The following is a 17,048-nucleotide window of genomic DNA, read 5'->3' as shown; positions in this document are numbered from 1 at the left end:
GGAAAGTTAATAATGGGGTAATAGACTATTACATCCATATCAACGTGTCGGTTCACGTAAAAATTCTCACATATCAAAATGATTATCGCGAAAACTGTGATCAACTATTGATTGAAATGTTTCTACTTACCGAATTAAGGTAAGAACAAAAATATTTTAAGTCGATTTATATTATTTAGACATTTATTTCTTATTTTATTTTTTATAAATACAAAACGAAAATTTATTCATTTCCCTTCAATAAAATGAGTTTGAAATGCTATATATGTAATATATATGTTAATGCATGTATATGTTATGTGACACAATATTAGAGATTTGACTTAGAATAATTTCTTTTTTATAATATCTGATAATATATGTGTCATCACTTGTTTCTCTTTATCGTTTTTCGTGTATTGCACATAGATTATTTTTCACTCTGATAGAGTTTACAAAGCTACATTTATTTGGATGAAATAAAAGTATCTCTGAAAATAAAATTCAATTTATTGTTATACTTAAACATACATTATCAAGTAAAACATTTTCACGTTAAGTATTTTATTACAAATTTTACAATCACATTTTTTACATCTCAGGTATTACAATTTCATCAAATACAGATACAAAAATAAAACATTTCAACATTTCATAACAGCCTCAAAAATGAAAAAGGAAAATTTTTATTTTATTACGGCTGTTAAATCTGGATTATATAATACTATAATCTTAATTTACGTATCACTTCGTATCGATTACATGTAAAAAAGTAGTTAATTTAAAATGCTATTCTTTTGTCGATATAAATAAGAATACATATAAAGGTATTATAAGTACATAACAGAACAGGATATAATCTAGTAAAAATGTATAAACAAATAAAAAATATAAAAATAACCAAGATACAAAATATTATATTTCCATGTATATAAATAATCTGAGTTACTTTTTCTGCTATCTTATATTAGATCGTAGTAAGAATTATTTTATAGTTACATCTAACGCTATCCTAACAGCATTAAAATAATATTTCCAAAAAGGTAACGTCAGCAAATAAAAAATAAATATAAATATAAATATAACATTTCAATAATATCTACTTTAATTAGATTAATAACTTTGAAATATTTAAATAGTAATATAATTGCTAGATATATTTGTTTTTTTGAAAATATCAGTAAGTTAAACTTACCAAGCGTTTTTATGGGTTTTCACATGATTTTCAAAAGCACCAAATTTGCTATAAACTTTTTGGCACACTTCACAAGTGAATGTTGACGAACGACTACGAGTATAGTGAACCTGGTGCACTGCTTTTAAGTGGTGAAGTAAAGACGACTTGTGTCTGAAAACAAATTTCTATGAATAAATCTAACAAATCCTGAGATTTGAAAGCTCTTATTCGGAAACTTTATACATCTTAGTCTCCCTTTTTTACCTATATTTTCTAAAGCACATGTCGCAATTGAAAGGTTCTTTCATACGGTGGCAATGAATGAAATGCCTATTGAAATGATATTTTCGATTGAAAAGCCTACCACAACTTTCGCAAAGTATTATGTACATACCTGAAAAGAAATTCGATGACAAACACCATACTTTATTGGGGATAAAATAGTACATTTACCTCCATGCGCTGCAGCTTGATGTATTGCCATTGTACGCGCGCTTGCGAACGATAATAAACATGATGAACACTGAAACCTACATGTGTATCTCATAAAATACAAAATTTAAGACAACAACAAAAATTTTAGATGCGTCTTTGCATTGTAAAAATCTCTTTTACAAAACTATCGCTATAGTATGATATATGATATACGACGAGATGTTCTACCAAGTTTGATTAACCTGAATGCTCGTTATTTTTAGAAATACGAAAAAACTTTATTTGCAAAAACTGTGTCATACAGAGGAGACCGTAACATATAAGAATTTTCTGTAACATCAGACAGTGATAATTTTGCTCTATAGATTGAAGATTTTCGAAAACTTCCAGATTACCTTTATTTTTTAAAATAATTGTTATATTTCTTTATTACTAATGATATAGCAGATATTCAAACAGTTTTACTGGTTTTTCATATATATATATATACATTTGTAACATACAATTTGTTGCATTTTATTACACTTATGTTATTAAAAATTTATTAGAAATTCTTTTATTCTTATAGTGTGTATTCCAAGCGCGAGATAAGGAACAAAGAATGATTGTGGTCTTGTGGCATGTACACAATCAATCCGGAATGATAAGTGAACAGACGTAAAAAATATGACGATTGTAATATCGCGTTGATGCAAACGAATTCAAATGTCCGCTCTACTATTAAGAATATAAAAGCATAACATATCATTTAAAAAAATAAAGGCAACCTAGAAATCTTCGAAACTCCTTCATACCATACAGCTTATTCAATGAATGCTTTGAAAATGCAATTTGAAAAAGAATATTTTTTTAATTTTTCACACTTACTGGAAATAACATGAAAAAATTAACTTACTCGTTCTTTTTTGTAATATGTTTATATTCGTTGCTGTCTTGAATTTGTAATGTTTCTTGTTGTTCTTGTGTACATGTAAATTGTTTGGATATTCCTTCTTCAATATCTTTTTGACATGAATAATTAAAAAATTTTATTAACGTTGAGTCAATATCATCAGTAATTTGCAAAGAGCTCTCAATGTCAATAAGCGGTGAGCATGTTCTACTGCTGTCCTCACTTAAAACATTATCAGTTACGTATGTACTATTCGAGGTATATAAATCTGTATTGTTCAAATTAGCTTGTGAATCATCATTAAAAATTTCTGTTGATAGTCTGTCTTTTGTATAAGTATTAATTTCACTAGTTGTAATCAAATTTGGAGCATAATCCTCATGGCAAGAATAATCACAGCATGAACATTTTGATTTTCTATCACTGAAGAGATCTTCAATCCAATAATCTGGAGACATTACAGGTTTTCTTATTGAAATATCTATTTCATCTTGTTCATTGTCTGTTAAGGACCAATCTGCCATTGTCTCATATGTATCTATTTCATTATAATTCATATCAAGTTCTTTTACCTGATAATTGCTATGTTTTGAACTAAAAGAATTATATGCATCATCAGAATTCTCTGTATACCCTATAAAACAATCTAACTTATTGCTGTCATAAGATTCGTAATAAAATGTATTAAATATTTCATTGCTTGAGAAATCAATTGAATCTTGAAAATTATCTGATTCAATTTCTTCCAAAGATGAAGGGGCCTGACCTTTGGAGGTACAATCTGTTAATACATTCTCAGACATTGAAGATACAAGTCTTTCTTGTTCACTTTTAAGAATAGATATTCCTTGTCTTTTATCCTGCTTATTAGCGTAATGCTTCAACTTATTTTTTTGTGCAGAACTGTCTATCTCTGTTGACATACAAACGTTTTTATCCAATATTTCCTTCTCCTTGTCAACAAAGGAGCAAATGTTCCAGGCGTTCACATAGCTAAACTTTTGTTTTCTTCTCCTTGATACTTTTTTATATTTAGCTTCTTTAACAAATGTATTTTCAGACTGAATATGCTTTGATGCTGCATCAGGAACAAGTAAAACTTGTTGCTCTGTTTTTGCTATATCTTCAAAGAAGCAATTTGGTTTTGTTGCATCTACTTCAGATATTCTATGTGATCTTGAACTACTCTTTAAAATATTAGGAACTGTGCGATGTGTCTTATTCAATATTAATATGTCTTGTTTCGTACTAGTATTATGTGATATTTTATTATGTAATATGTTATCAGATTCAAAATTATTTAATTCCTCAAAATGATCTTTTTCTTCATTCGTATTAATTTCTTTAGATGGTTCATTATCCTGCATTATATCTAATAAAACTGTGTTTTGGTACATATTTTCTGAACTTTCACTATGCATATTCCAAATGGTATTATAGTCAAATGTGATAAAATTACTTAGGTCTTCATACATTCTTAATAATATTGTTTAGATATTCCAATGAATCTTTTCATCTCTTTCATTTACATATTATGACTATATTGTACTATTCATTATAGCTAAAAAATGTAATAAAAAGTAACAATTAAAAAGATATACCAGAAATTCTATAACAAAATAGTTTTTATGTTTCGTAATAGAAAATAAATACCAAAAAAAGATATAAATTCATTACATTCTTTAAAATAAGCATTATAGAAAAGGAACAAATTATAAGATAAAATTTTTTTTTAATTAAATAAGTAAGAAAGCATAAAAAGATAATTGTAATATTAAAACGATGGCAAATATTTCTGTCAGAGGATAAATAGTTGCTTTTTGTTTTAATAAGCCGAATATCATAAAAAACTTACCTAGCTTTTCTGACCATAGTTCAAACGATGTTTAACACTGTAATCACAAATACAAACACCATCACCTTTCCAACACTTATATACCGATTATTACGACAAAAAATATATATGTAACTAATGTGACAGATATGAAACGTTTCAAACCGTACCGTTTGGCGACAGAAACTAAACTACGCTCCATGAAATCCTATAAAGAAACTTTAGTTGTGCTTAGATAAGAAGAACGAAACCTGAGAAGTCCTTGAACGATAGAATGTAAACATCCCTAAGAAATTAAAACTTAAAACTTCCGAGGATTAGAAATATGTACGTGCGGTTAGTATTTTTTTCAGTAAGCTTCCATTAATTTTTAAGTCTTCGTATCTTTTGATTTATTATTTTTTTTATATCTTTGATATAGATTTATCGAAATTCATCAAGAAATTAAAAATACAAAGGCTTCGAAATTCGAAACAACAATGATCATGAAATGAAGTGCAGATTGTATCGACAATGGCACACACCATACGTTCTTGTAAGTTAAATTAAATATATATATTATTTAAAAGAGAAATTTGGATAGTGTAGAATTATGTTGCTTTGTTGAGAATCTTCTTCAAATCTTCAAAATGCAAACAAGGTTAAATTTGCAATTTTTCGTTTGGAGGTAGATTGTGTGTTATATTCTACAATATTGTAATATTTTATAAAAGTGTAATGTGATAAAGGTGTAGAAAAATGGTAGAAATTATAATTTTTAAGTTGATAATGTGATAATAAAATATTTTATTGTGACAATAAGATTATTTATAATAATAAAATTTCAAAAGTAACTAAAGATGAGTTGTGTGTGATAAAATATGTGTGATATTGAAATAAATAAAATATTTCATGCTTAGTAATAGTATTCAAACAGTAGATCAGCTTCTGTGAATACCTAATATAAATAGGGTTACCAATCGTTACTATCAGCAACATCGTCATATTTGTCATTACTTTCATGCCTTAATACAGAAAATAAGACATCCCTGACTTTTGGCTTGGGATCTTTGGTAATTTTCGTTGGTACAGCTTCTGCCTGTCCTAACATCCATTCCAGTTCTATAATAACACATATAATAAGTTTATATGAATACCAATAGAATTGTGACAAATTACCAGAATAGATTTTTCATTAAATTTCCAATTATATATACCTGCTTCAGTTAATTTCATGCCTCTTAATTCTATTGGGCCAATAATTTGTTTTATCATATTTCCATTGTGGTAGATAAAAATTGTAGGAAGATTGCTATCAGGCCAGTTGGGAATGCAAGTAGTAGAAATACTTTTCAAAAATTTTGTTGCAGGAAATTTTTTTGCTAAGTTAGTTAAATACTGATTTATTAATGAGCAGAGGGGAATGCTAAAACAAAAGTTGTAAAGAGATAAGTTTCTCTTAATATCTCTATTAAGAATTTTGATATGTAATATCTAAGAATAGAGGTGTATTATATATACCCAGCTTTATATAAATGAAGTATAACCCAAACATCATCTCCTGCTTTATTTATTTCTTGAACATAATCTTTTGCTGATATTTCATTAACTTCACCATATTTAGATTTGCTAGCTAACTCTTTCATTTCTGCTATTCTCTTTCTTCGATATTCCAATAGAACTTTTTCATCTTCTTCGTCCTCTAGTTCATCCAATTCATCTAGCGTCTTATTTTCTAAATCATTGGCAGCTATAAGAAATAAGAAATATCTAGATTAATAAATTTTAGTTTGGAATTGTATCAACATGAGACAAATAAAATAAACATTCAATTACCACGCCCAGTTTTCTCATTTATAGTATTTTCCACAATGTCAACGATTTGATCTTCCGTAACTTCTTTCTCTTTCTCTGGTATAATTCCTTTTCTTCTGAGAATGTCATTCCACTCTGTATCTTCATTTGGATCTTGCTGTGTTAATAAATTTAGGTTAACTAGTTTATATATTAAGAACTAACTTGAAAAATAATATGAAAATCTTTTATATTTTATCTTATGCTTTATTGCATTTCGACCATTACAAGTTTATTTAATTATTTATTTTAATTTCTGTTCTGCAATATATGGCATCCCTTATTAGGAACCAGAAATGTTCAAAATGACATAACCTCTATTTAAAAAAGTTTTTCTGTGCTTACCATGATGTAAGATTCTTTTTAAGATATTATTTCGTGTGCAAAAGAATTAATTTGCGCTATGCAAATTGTCAGGTTGATAGAGTTAATATCGTTAAGTGATGGATTTCGCTTCTAATGTTAGAATACTTGTGATTAACAGCTGATCACGTTTCGCTACAATGAGATACGCTACGCAACTGTACTCTTGTTCTTGACTTACGTGCATTTATGGTATCATCAATGACGCATTCACATTCGAATCTCATTCTATTTAAAAACCATACAATTAGTCAGTGGCGCTCCTGTGGCATGTTAAAGTTCCAAAACATATTTTAAATTTAATGTAACTCAATTTATTAATTTCATTTATCAAAATTTCAGTTTTTTATTAGCGCAATCCATAAATTAATTTTTAGACAAATCTAAAAACCTATATATTTTATTCTGCTATGAATGAAATACAATAATGTAAAATAGTGAAATAATAGGGAAAGAAAATTAAGAAAATTACAATAGTAAAAAATGTATACACCTTTGTCTTTAATAATAAATAGCAAATGGTGGTATACTCGATATATCATTTTAATGCAATTAACACTTATATGGAATACAATACTTATTACGTATTTACGCCTATATTCGATGACTGTACATTCAGTCGACTGTAATCAGAGAAACCGGTTGATCGTGCAGCTGTGCTGGTCCACGGCCATGTTTTGTGTCCCGCACCAAATACCTAAAACCAGTTTGGGACATCACCTCGATAATATTTATAGGCATATGGAATAATAATTTCTGTAACGGTACAACGTTAGCATCAAGCTGTACGCTTACGCTTAGGTTTATGCAGATTAGATCATTTCTCGTTTACATCTTTTTCCTTTTCCTCCCCTTTTTTATATTATTTGTTCACGTTTTTTTACACCAAAATTTCGAGGAGTTACTAACAAAACCAGTCTCATTTAAATTTCAAATGAACGAAAACGAAGAACAGGCAATCTCGCGTAAACATATCATCTTGATTGCTTTTTGTTTTGTTTCAAGGAGAGGTATATAATAAGTTGCGTAAGGTTTACAATCAATAAAATTTGCATATAATATTCTGATTAAACGAGCGCGCGCGCTGTTTGCGAATTCTCGACTTCATCGAGCCTCTGTTTAATATTCAAAGTCGCGTCGAATTTCACGAGCATGGGGAAGAAAAAGAGAAAAAGGAAGAAAGTTGCAATCTTGCTTGCCACCGGAGTAAGAACGCGGATTAATTTTCCTTTGAGTATATATATATACGCGCGGTGTATAAAGCTTAACGCATATGTAACACCGCGAAACGTTCAATCCGTTTTCACGGTGCTTTCACGTCGCGTGCATACCTTTGTATGGAACAGTCTTTGTTGTTGGATCGCATAAAAGAAATACGTTTCCTCAACGGTGGCGAGTAAATTACAGAAAATATGTATTTGTATGTATACCCACGATTACTGATGGTTGAAAGTGAACACGTGTTTCTTTATCTTGTTATAATAACAGCATAAAAAAAATTAGTAAATTGAGTGGGCAAATTCCATTTATAATTCGAGCGATTGAGATCATTTTAATAAAAAATATTTTCTGATCGAAAGCGCTAAGTCGTGTAACGATCTTGATATATAGATGACTATCTTGTGATTGAAAATATGTCAATTTATCTTTTAACTTATCTATTTTAAAATTTGTTAGGTGTATATTTCTAAGAAATTATCTTATCGAATTATAATCCTTTTTTTTACAATCTTTTAGGTATATTATACCGAATGACTAAATTTAGTACTCTTTTAAATTATAATTAAATTTAGTATTCTTTTAATTAAATTTAAATATAAATTTCATCAGCTAGCTATTCTTAGAACGATACAAAAAATTCTCCTCCAATTGAGATTCGAATTTCATATTTTTATACGAGATGAAAGGATTTGAAGACGAGCTGAAATATTTATGCAAAAATTAAATTCTTCGAAAGATGTATCTAGGAAATTGACACAATGAGAACAAAAGCAGGGAAATACTGACCAAAGCTTCCCTTGCGTGAATGTATATTGCACGCACCGTCTGTCGTTATTGTTTTCCATTGTTATGCTCTTTTTTTTCGAAAGCATTGTTTGGCAAAGCACTCGTGTTTCCGGTTGCGTGCTAGATTAGAACTTAACCCTGTATTTAGGCGTGTGCAGCTCGATTCAATGGAATGTCATTCATTCGCGCTTATGTATCACGTTGGAGCTAGAGCAGATTGTCACAAATAAAATATCAACAACGATGTGATTTAATGGGATGCGACTATCATTTCATCGGTATTTCCATATTTCCACTATTTAAACACAAAAATGTCAGTCATGTGATTTCTAATATTTATTAATCGTTCCCATTCTAAACATTTCTTACGTTTTCACAATGAAGTTTTTTGAAACAAAAACTTTCGTTTCGAAAAGAGGAAAGTTACAAATATTTTTCTTCTCTCTTCCATTTTTCATCGATATAAGAAATAATTTTCGTGTTGTCAATATGGTCATAAATCATTATGTCAGTCTTCATCATTATAAATCAGTCTGTAGTGATAATATTTTATTCATTTTTTATCAATTTTTTATTCATAACGGTTTTCCCCAAAATAATTCGTAACCTTTTATCTGTATTCGTCCATTAAAATTGGTTCTATTGTTGTATTATTCACTTTTCGAACATCGTACTGGTAAATATGTAAATGCAATGCATCCATTGTCTGATCATGGGTCATCCGTCCATGTACCACAATCTCGTGGTCAACTCCTTCGTTATGTCGATACCTTTTTTGTGGTTAGGTATTGATGCTCCCCAGACCTTCTTTCCTTGAATCACGAAGCGAAGATCGAGCTTGCCAATTCTCGAGGCGTGTTGAAAATGGCAATTGCTCGCTACAAGTTAAATTCATGAGCACACGTAATGAGCAGCTTATACTTTCGTTGGCATTTGGCATTAGGAATATCTATGTGTAACATGAAATTATATTTCTCTTATCATCATACTATTTATATATAAGAACGCCAAGGGGATTATTACCATATGTGAAAACCTTGAAAGCAAGTGGAAGGAAAATTTTAAAACGGTTAACGCAACTGCGATTCGTGATACGAATAAAATGCAAGATCACAGTCGGGTTCTGACGCAAACAAGAAATTTAATGACAGTTCAATTAGCTAAGAACAGATCACTGATCTAATTTGCATATCTAATGCAATGTATCAGAAATCGTAACTAATTATGTAGATTCGTTCCTTTCATCAATTCACGCCACTGTACAATGTAAATTTTCATCAGCCGATATGAACGTGATTTGGCTTGTAACAAATACACACGAAACTTACTTCTCGGGGACGTTTAACGATAACAGCTGATATATTTACAGCCTCCTGGTTAGGTTCGTTCGAACACGGGTAGTAAGCGCGAAATGTGAACGCACGTAGAACGATAGCATGAGCGCAGGATGTGCTTGTATTTACAAATCACGGTGTGCGGCACGCACGCACTGCCGTTCGTAAACTCGCGTATCCTGGATCGTTGGTCTTTTTGCAATTTGTTTAATGATCCTCGCATAACTCTGGCAGAAAACGACCGCTAACGAATGCAAAATTTCCTCACTATTAGGAGAGAAAAATTATTCGTATCCTTGGAAGACGTGGCAACTAACATTTTCGTAGTTTCTCACTATCTAATGCTATTCTTTATGCAAGTCGGTAATTGTTAAATTGTTATATTTAGCGCTCTGCGCTGGACATATTGGTAGACATACTGTTACAGTTATGAGAATTGTCTGGAAGTATGCGTAAAATTTAAGTATGTACGGAGGTAGCTAGAATTCGATGATGTAAATTGACTGGAAAGATTGCAAGTAAAATTTTGTGTTAACTTAACGCTAATTTTTGCTATCAATTTGTAATTACTCAAGTTCACGATATCTTCATTAAAAGTACGAACATTCAAAACCATAAAAGAAGATTAAATTTTTAATTCATACAACATCCAGTCAAATATTTCACCAATGCAGAAAACTAATGTGGAAATCCAAAATCTTACTATAGTATCGAAGGCGCGTGTACCTAAGCGTTTCCTTGTTTGCTCGTCCGGCCAAGAGAATTTGCATAATCACGCGTATAGCACCACAATGCTGCGGAAGGGAAAGGGAGGCATGCAATGACCTTGTGGAGGCTTATGTGTGCGATAGGATCCTCAGTAGAGGCGTTAAACGAAGGTAACGATAGGGAATTGGAAAACGAACGTCTGATAAAATGTTATTCGCTTGTACATACATATGTACGTTCATTTTACCTAGAATGTGACCCACCGGAAATTTGCAGTTAGTTGCATTCCTTGCAGGGTCGACTAACCTAGGGATAACTCTATTCGTTCGTTAGATCGTTAATTGCTCCCCTTTCCAAATGAAAATGTAATTTTCACTCTGCCGCCGATTGGCTTCGATTCGAAGACTAATTGGATTTTAATTATGAATGTTTTAGTCGATGTAGGAGGGCGATTAAGATAAATGTGATATTAACGATTTGTCTATTCTTATTAGATCGAAAGATTATTAGACATTTATTTGAGTATTTTCCATTTTTTTCTGTGATTTTCCAATCATAGATTTTTGATGTCACGCGAACGTTTACACATATTACATTTTTCATTACGGGGGAAGAATAGGATTAACAAATTTACGAAGTTTGTAATTATATCTCGTGTTCTCTGATGTCAGAGGAACTGACTTTCATTTTTTGGAACAAAAATATAACTTGATTGAAAGGCGGACAGGAATTTAATTATAGAATCCAGTTTTCCCCCCTGTTTGGAAAGCAGCACGTCAAAGTAGAACATCTGTATCTGGTTGAATAACACCTTGTCAATCAGATGATAAAATGTTACAATGTAAAAATTAAATTCTAAAATCTGACAAAAAGGCCAGTTCTTCTAAAAATCTTCTGTTTCCTCAACTGCGTGTAGAGCGTCATCATAATTACAGTACCACTCGTATTTGTCCAAACAATACCTCACTTACATTATGAAAGCTCGGTAAGAATTCCTTAGTACAGATACGATTTCTTATAGATTCTTTGCTATATTCATTCTTGGGAAATGAATGATGTTTTTATTGTATCATTGATTGCAATTATTCGTATCTTAGATCTAAATTATTCAAGTCAAGTAAGACTGCGATACGATTCTTTATTAGAACAATGAACTATTTGTATTATATCACTGGTTGCAATCGCACGTATCTTACGTTTGAATTCATCCAACGTTCATCGACTTCTGAATTGCAAAAATACCAAATTTAAGTTGAATCACTATATATATATACGAGTTTCTCAAAATCCAAATTAATTAATTCCACCTTATAATTTAATCCCCCAAATACATGATTAACGATCGATTTTCAAAAAACCGATTACTCCTGCGACTTTATTTGTTATAAAGAGATGATATAAACAATAGCAAGTTCTAAAATAAATTTAACGAACAATATTTCTACATTTATAAGTCGTAACATATGAAATTTCCGATTTTTAACGATCCTATACTTCATCGAGATCTAAAAAAAAAGAAAAAATGTTTCGTGCGTAAAATTAAAAAAATTAAATTAAAAAAATTAAATCAATTTAAAAATAGATGATAAAATGATCTACAAAAATAAAGATATATATACTGAAGAAAATAAATGGTTTAGAAAATTAAAACTCACACGTAATATATCCATAAAAGATTTCTATAAATATTCGAATGTTTTTACGAGCCACTGTACAAAACGCTAAGAATCCTTGAACAATTCTACCGAAGGAATTTCCATTTTTTTGAGGTTTGAATGCAAAATAGTCGCACGGTTTGTTATCAGTAGGTTTCGAGTACGGCACAACGCGTTTTGCCACACGATAACAGGCGCGCGTATACCTGAGCGCCGCGAACAGCCAATGAAAGAGTTGGTTCAGCGTCGACCATCTTGCGCGGCTCTGCTTTCGAGTTCGGAGTCGCGTGGCGGCGACGTTCGGCTTGCAGTGTACGCCGACTGCCGAGCCGTGACTGACTCTGTGCCTCGTGGCCCTCGTGACTTTCCATTGTGACCGCAGGTCCGTGTCTTTTCTCTTATCGCTGAAAAATTAACGCGACCATTCCACGGGGACCAACCAGTCGATCGTTTTTTATGTGACTCGACTTTGCGACTGTCAACAGTCGATCGTCAATTCCGTAACAACGCGTGTGTTTACCTTCTGCTTCTCTTCGTCCCTTTTTTTTCAAGAACAGACCGCGTGACTGTCATTCGTTGTCGGATGACAAGACGAACGTGTTTTTTTTACATACACACGACTTCCTTATTAGAAGAATTTAGCTGAACCGTCTTTTTCAAGGCTGAGTTTACTAAATTGTGGATAATAGTCGTGTGTCGCGTGTTAATATCTAATTCGCGTTGTGATTGTATACAGACTACGTTTGACGTTAATAAACACTGAGGTGTGTGTTGGAAGAGGAGATTTGAAAGAATTTTGCTGGATTCAAGCTGCATTGTGTGTAAAGGTATTTTGTATTGTCTAATTTGACTTATTTTAGATAATTGATATAGATAGACCATATATTAATTAATTAATTAATTACACGTTACTAAAACTGTCTTTTTACTTACTTGTAGCAGTAAATATGTATTTTTGCAGCATATTAAACATTTCGAAGGTGTCACCTATTACGATATTAAACTTTTGATTGTTTACGAAGTTTTATAGATTTCTCGTGTATTTTTAGGAGATATCTTCGAATTATACAAATTGCCCCATCTCCAACTATCTTAGTGACATTAAAATCAATCAACCAGATTGAGCTAGCTTCTTTTTTATGTCATTCCTACGTATAGTTTATGAAACCTTTTATGATTAAAATATTCTATACATTTTCATGTGACGTATATAATAAAATAAATTAACACGTAGAATATGTAATCTAAAACATGTAAAAATATTAAAATTTCAAATCAGTGGACAATAATAATGATATTACACATTATGCAAATTTATTTCATCAAAATGAGGAAAAATGATAATCAACACCTTAACTTTTTTTTAAATAATACGACGTTTCGAATAATGATATATTTCATATAATATATCATATAATATACGATAGAATATTAAATCACCGTATAACCTGTTAAAAAGTTCCACAAGAACTTATCATCAAATTACGTACAATTTCTTGTCATTGATTGAGATCTGAATAACATTCGAGGGATTACATCACAAACAGTTTGTAAATTGCGCGAGTATTCCTCGTTGACAAACGGCCTTCGTTACGGTACGTGGCACTGACATCTTTGCAGTAAAGAAAGCGTGTCGTACAAGCGACGCGTAATTGCGTCTAGTATTTGGTGCAGCGGGACGATCTTATTCGATTTAACCTTGCACTTTCGCCAAGGTACCTTCGTGTCGTTCGTTTATTGCGCCTCTTGTTCAGCGGCAATTGACATCTCACTTTTTACGACTTTCGAAGTGATAGTAGTCTTGACATTACGCTATCAGCATCATTTGTTTGTCGGATAGGTCACTGAACTTTGCAGCACTACATCTAGTGCTATCAACTTTTTTATTCGCTTTGCTTTTGCTGTTATGTAAAAATTAGCCGTTGATTTATGGATAAGATGATTATTATTTGATATTGATCGTTTTCATTGATTACGAAAGATTGTGAGAAAAGACGCTATAAAAGAGATTTGAAGAAACTTGGGTAAAATTAAACTTTAATACGCGCACACACAGTCCCCTCTTTTTTGAAACAATGGACAACATATTGTAATTGTATTGGAAGCAACGAGATGATAGTGTACAGTATAATATATATACATTCAGATTTGTAAAAGAAAGGAAATACGTAATTCAGTAGAATTATATTTTTAATAGGATTATATATTTCAATAAATCTTTTAGTTTTAGTAAATGGCAGGAAAAATTATACAAGCGATAGCTTCTGTGAAAGTTATTTCGAAAGAGTTAAGAGAAGAATCTGTAAAATCTGCTTTCAAACATTAAAACGTGTTATCATTAAGGCTTGAAAATTTATGATAAAATCATTTAATTGATCACGAATTTTATAGGTATCGTCTTCTGTTGTATACGTATTGTTTATTATTTAATCTTTTGAGAATATTTGTCTGTAATTATGCCATATGACTGTTTCATCGTTTTAGATTGAGATATCGTAAATTTACAACTGAATTATTCCAAAGTATGTACATATCATTTTGTCGATTCATGCGTCGATACACGCGCGTGCAATTAATCTTTGACGAAGTTAGTCAAATACAAATACATACTGGTAACGAATTTATATATCTAGTGAAGAGAATACCATTGGTCCACGCGCTGCAATTAACAGGCTGATTAACTTCGTTTGTCATTGTTCAATTTGTTCATTACCCGCATACAGTTTTTATCGATTCAATGACAATTCGATGTTCGAGCGCCCTTCTAGAGAATAATTATTAAATTACTGTTTAGCAATGTATGGAAAGCTTTGTATTTGTTAGAAACTCAACCCCAACTTCATTTTTTCTTTGGAATTCTATTGATACGATAATAAGGAATCAACTTAATACAACATAAATAATGTTAAACCTAATGTAAATAGTAATGAAATAATCCCAAGTATATTTGCAAATTTTTTTTATCGTAAACAAAGAACGTGGAAGTAAATTTATTTAAGATATTGTATCTCGAACGTATGATTAAGCCACGCTTAATAAATACTCGTGTCAATTATGCGAAGTAGAAGGAGAATGCTTCCGAAAAAGAAGGAGATTAACGTTAATCATCTCTCTGGGCGCGAGTGTTTTTCAATTTTTCCACTCCATTGTTAAACGACGAATTTCGTCAGCTACGAGATCCGAAAGACCCACACGTTATTGTCTCTTTGCGAGAACAATGAACCATTTGCCATGTTCGACACTGCATTTTTTCTGTTGCACGTGCATACAAAACGCGAAAGGGAAAAACGTCCTCTATCTGCATACGATGCATCTGTTTATACATTCCCTGATGCACACGTTTATATGTGTATGAATCATATCGATAATAATGCAGGTAACTTATCTTAAAGCAAACGAAAATCGGCAATATGCAAACTTTTAAATTACAAAAAGCGTAGTTCAAGCGAGATTTTCTATCAAATAAGAAAAATGTAAATGTCATATCGTAGATTACATTCCATTGACAGTAACGTTAAATAATATTTATTAGGTACAAAGGAATAGAAATTCGAAAGGAAGTACGTATTCGAAATTCTCGGTACTTATAGAGCGCACTCTTGAAAGAAATAAAAACGATATTTCTCTGAGATACAGATTTGCAACCGTTTAACATATGAAGAAAGTTTTCCAATTTATGAAACGGAAATTAATCGAAATATTGTTTGTTTAATACAAAATGATAAAATACATCATGGGAATAATTTCGACGAAAAATATATTTCAATATTTGCGCTCGTTTCAAGCTTTACACTCGTATTTCATGTATCCACTCATTCTTTATCTGTTAGTAAAAAGTCGAATATGATCCGAAATCAAGATTAAACTTTGAAATTTCCGACAAGAAATGCTTTCAATACATTAATATAATGATATAAATACTTCGATATAAAAATTCTCGGTTTTATATATACTATAGAAGATAAAATAATTTCTTTAATCGTTATTCTATCTGAATATTCGATAAAACAATCAGAGATTACAAGAACACAGTAAGTTGCATTCTTCATTTTTTATAGCGATGCAGATTTAAACTTCAGTATGTCACTTGGATTTTTATTTGGTTTTAGGACTACAATTAAAATTAGGAAAATTACAAGTAGCATTAATACAGAAATGATTAATATTAACGAACGTAGCTTCAAAAAGTGATAGATAATACACAATATTCATTAAAAAAATATGATAAAATTGACACTTTTCAAAGTTACATATATCAACGTTACATATATGCAACGTTACTTATGAAACGTTCCATGATATAACACAATAAATTGATCTGTCCTGTTGAATGCTCCTTAAGATACAAGACACGAAAAAACTTTCTCAACGCCCTATACCTTTAACCTATTTACAGCCATCATTTTTCATCGCAGTTCTTTTTCGTCCTCTTCGTCCTCCCACGTAGCAGTTCGGAATATCCCGTTGCTTCATTCCGTGTTGTTTCTCTCGAAATTTGTCCGTGATGTATTAATCATTTTAATACTCGTTTCTCGCGTATCATTTTTACCACCATTACCCTTTATTTGATCCTTGCTCTGGTTTCAATTCCGACGCTGCGACGACCATGTTTTCTCGTTTAGCTACCAACAGTCCTAGCTTCTTCCTTTTACTCACGATGTTCACGTTTTTTTTCTTTTTGCGTGACCCTCGTGCAAACTCTACTATCAATATTTATGCGCCCTCCGCATTGTTGCCCTTTTAATAACAGCGACCATAGTTTTGTCTTGCTCATTACCTCGTCGCATTTTTTCTTATTAGTCTGTCTCTGACCTCTGCCTCCTCTTTATCT

The 17,048-nt window shown here is 31.2% G+C and overlaps 2 protein-coding genes across 14 annotated transcripts in view; one reads left to right on the top strand and one right to left on the bottom strand.

The window, feature by feature from the left end:
• Positions 1 to 343: 343 nt before the first annotated feature.
• Positions 344 to 6,715, bottom strand: LOC117208011 (viral IAP-associated factor homolog). 11 transcript variants are annotated; one of them, XR_004487617.1, is made up of 7 exons: positions 5,255 to 5,357; positions 4,339 to 4,375; positions 2,487 to 4,044; positions 1,610 to 1,686; positions 1,421 to 1,550; positions 1,175 to 1,341; positions 344 to 470 (listed from the first exon to the last, which is right to left on the bottom strand). XR_004487617.1 is itself a non-coding variant. In XM_033448806.1 (7 exons), coding segments are annotated over exons 3-7 (1,833 nt in total). In that variant the 5' UTR covers positions 3,959 to 4,044; positions 4,339 to 4,375; positions 5,255 to 5,357; the 3' UTR covers positions 344 to 469. The 11 variants fall into 11 exon arrangements, 7 of the variants coding, with proteins under 7 accessions (XP_033304697.1, XP_033304695.1, XP_033304698.1 ...); XM_033448806.1 differs by having other exon boundaries at positions 1,175 to 1,327; XR_004487619.1 differs by lacking the exons at positions 344 to 470; positions 1,175 to 1,341; positions 1,421 to 1,550; positions 1,610 to 1,686 and adding exons at positions 5,514 to 5,722; positions 5,818 to 6,046; positions 6,133 to 6,268; positions 6,695 to 6,715 and having other exon boundaries at positions 3,944 to 4,044; positions 5,255 to 5,418.
• The window catches only part of LOC117208009, a 132,346-nt gene continuing 120,066 nt past the window's right edge, over positions 4,769 to 17,048 (top strand). For 2 of the 3 annotated variants that reach the window (XM_033448801.1, XM_033448799.1), the window contains exon 1: positions 12,508 to 13,044. The gene's annotated coding sequence lies outside the window, so the exon portion shown is untranslated. Of the gene's footprint in view, positions 4,853 to 12,507; positions 13,045 to 17,048 lie in introns of those variants that run through there. The other variant, XM_033448800.1, reaches the window with a different exon arrangement.

This window comes from Bombus bifarius, unplaced genomic scaffold, assembly GCF_011952205.1.
Source record: "Bombus bifarius isolate JDL3187 unplaced genomic scaffold, Bbif_JDL3187 scf7180000008048, whole genome shotgun sequence".
NCBI lineage: Eukaryota > Metazoa > Arthropoda > Insecta > Hymenoptera > Apidae > Bombus > Bombus bifarius.
The sequence above is the reverse complement of the archived record's forward strand: the minus strand, read 5'-3'. Positions and strand labels throughout refer to the sequence as shown.

Excerpts from the sequence above, each read along its gene's own strand:
- LOC117208011 (XM_033448804.1), bottom strand. The coding sequence starts at position 3,958 with ATGTATGAAGACCTAAGTAATTTTATCACATTTGACTATAATACCATT. Across the intron at positions 1,551-1,609 it reads TCAAGCTGCAGCGCATGGAG|GTATGTACATAATACTTTGC; the intron begins GTAAATGTACTA and ends ATTTCTTTTCAG. Across the intron at positions 1,328-1,420 it reads ATGTGCTTTAGAAAATATAG|ACACAAGTCGTCTTTACTTC; the intron begins GTAAAAAAGGGA and ends ATTTGTTTTCAG.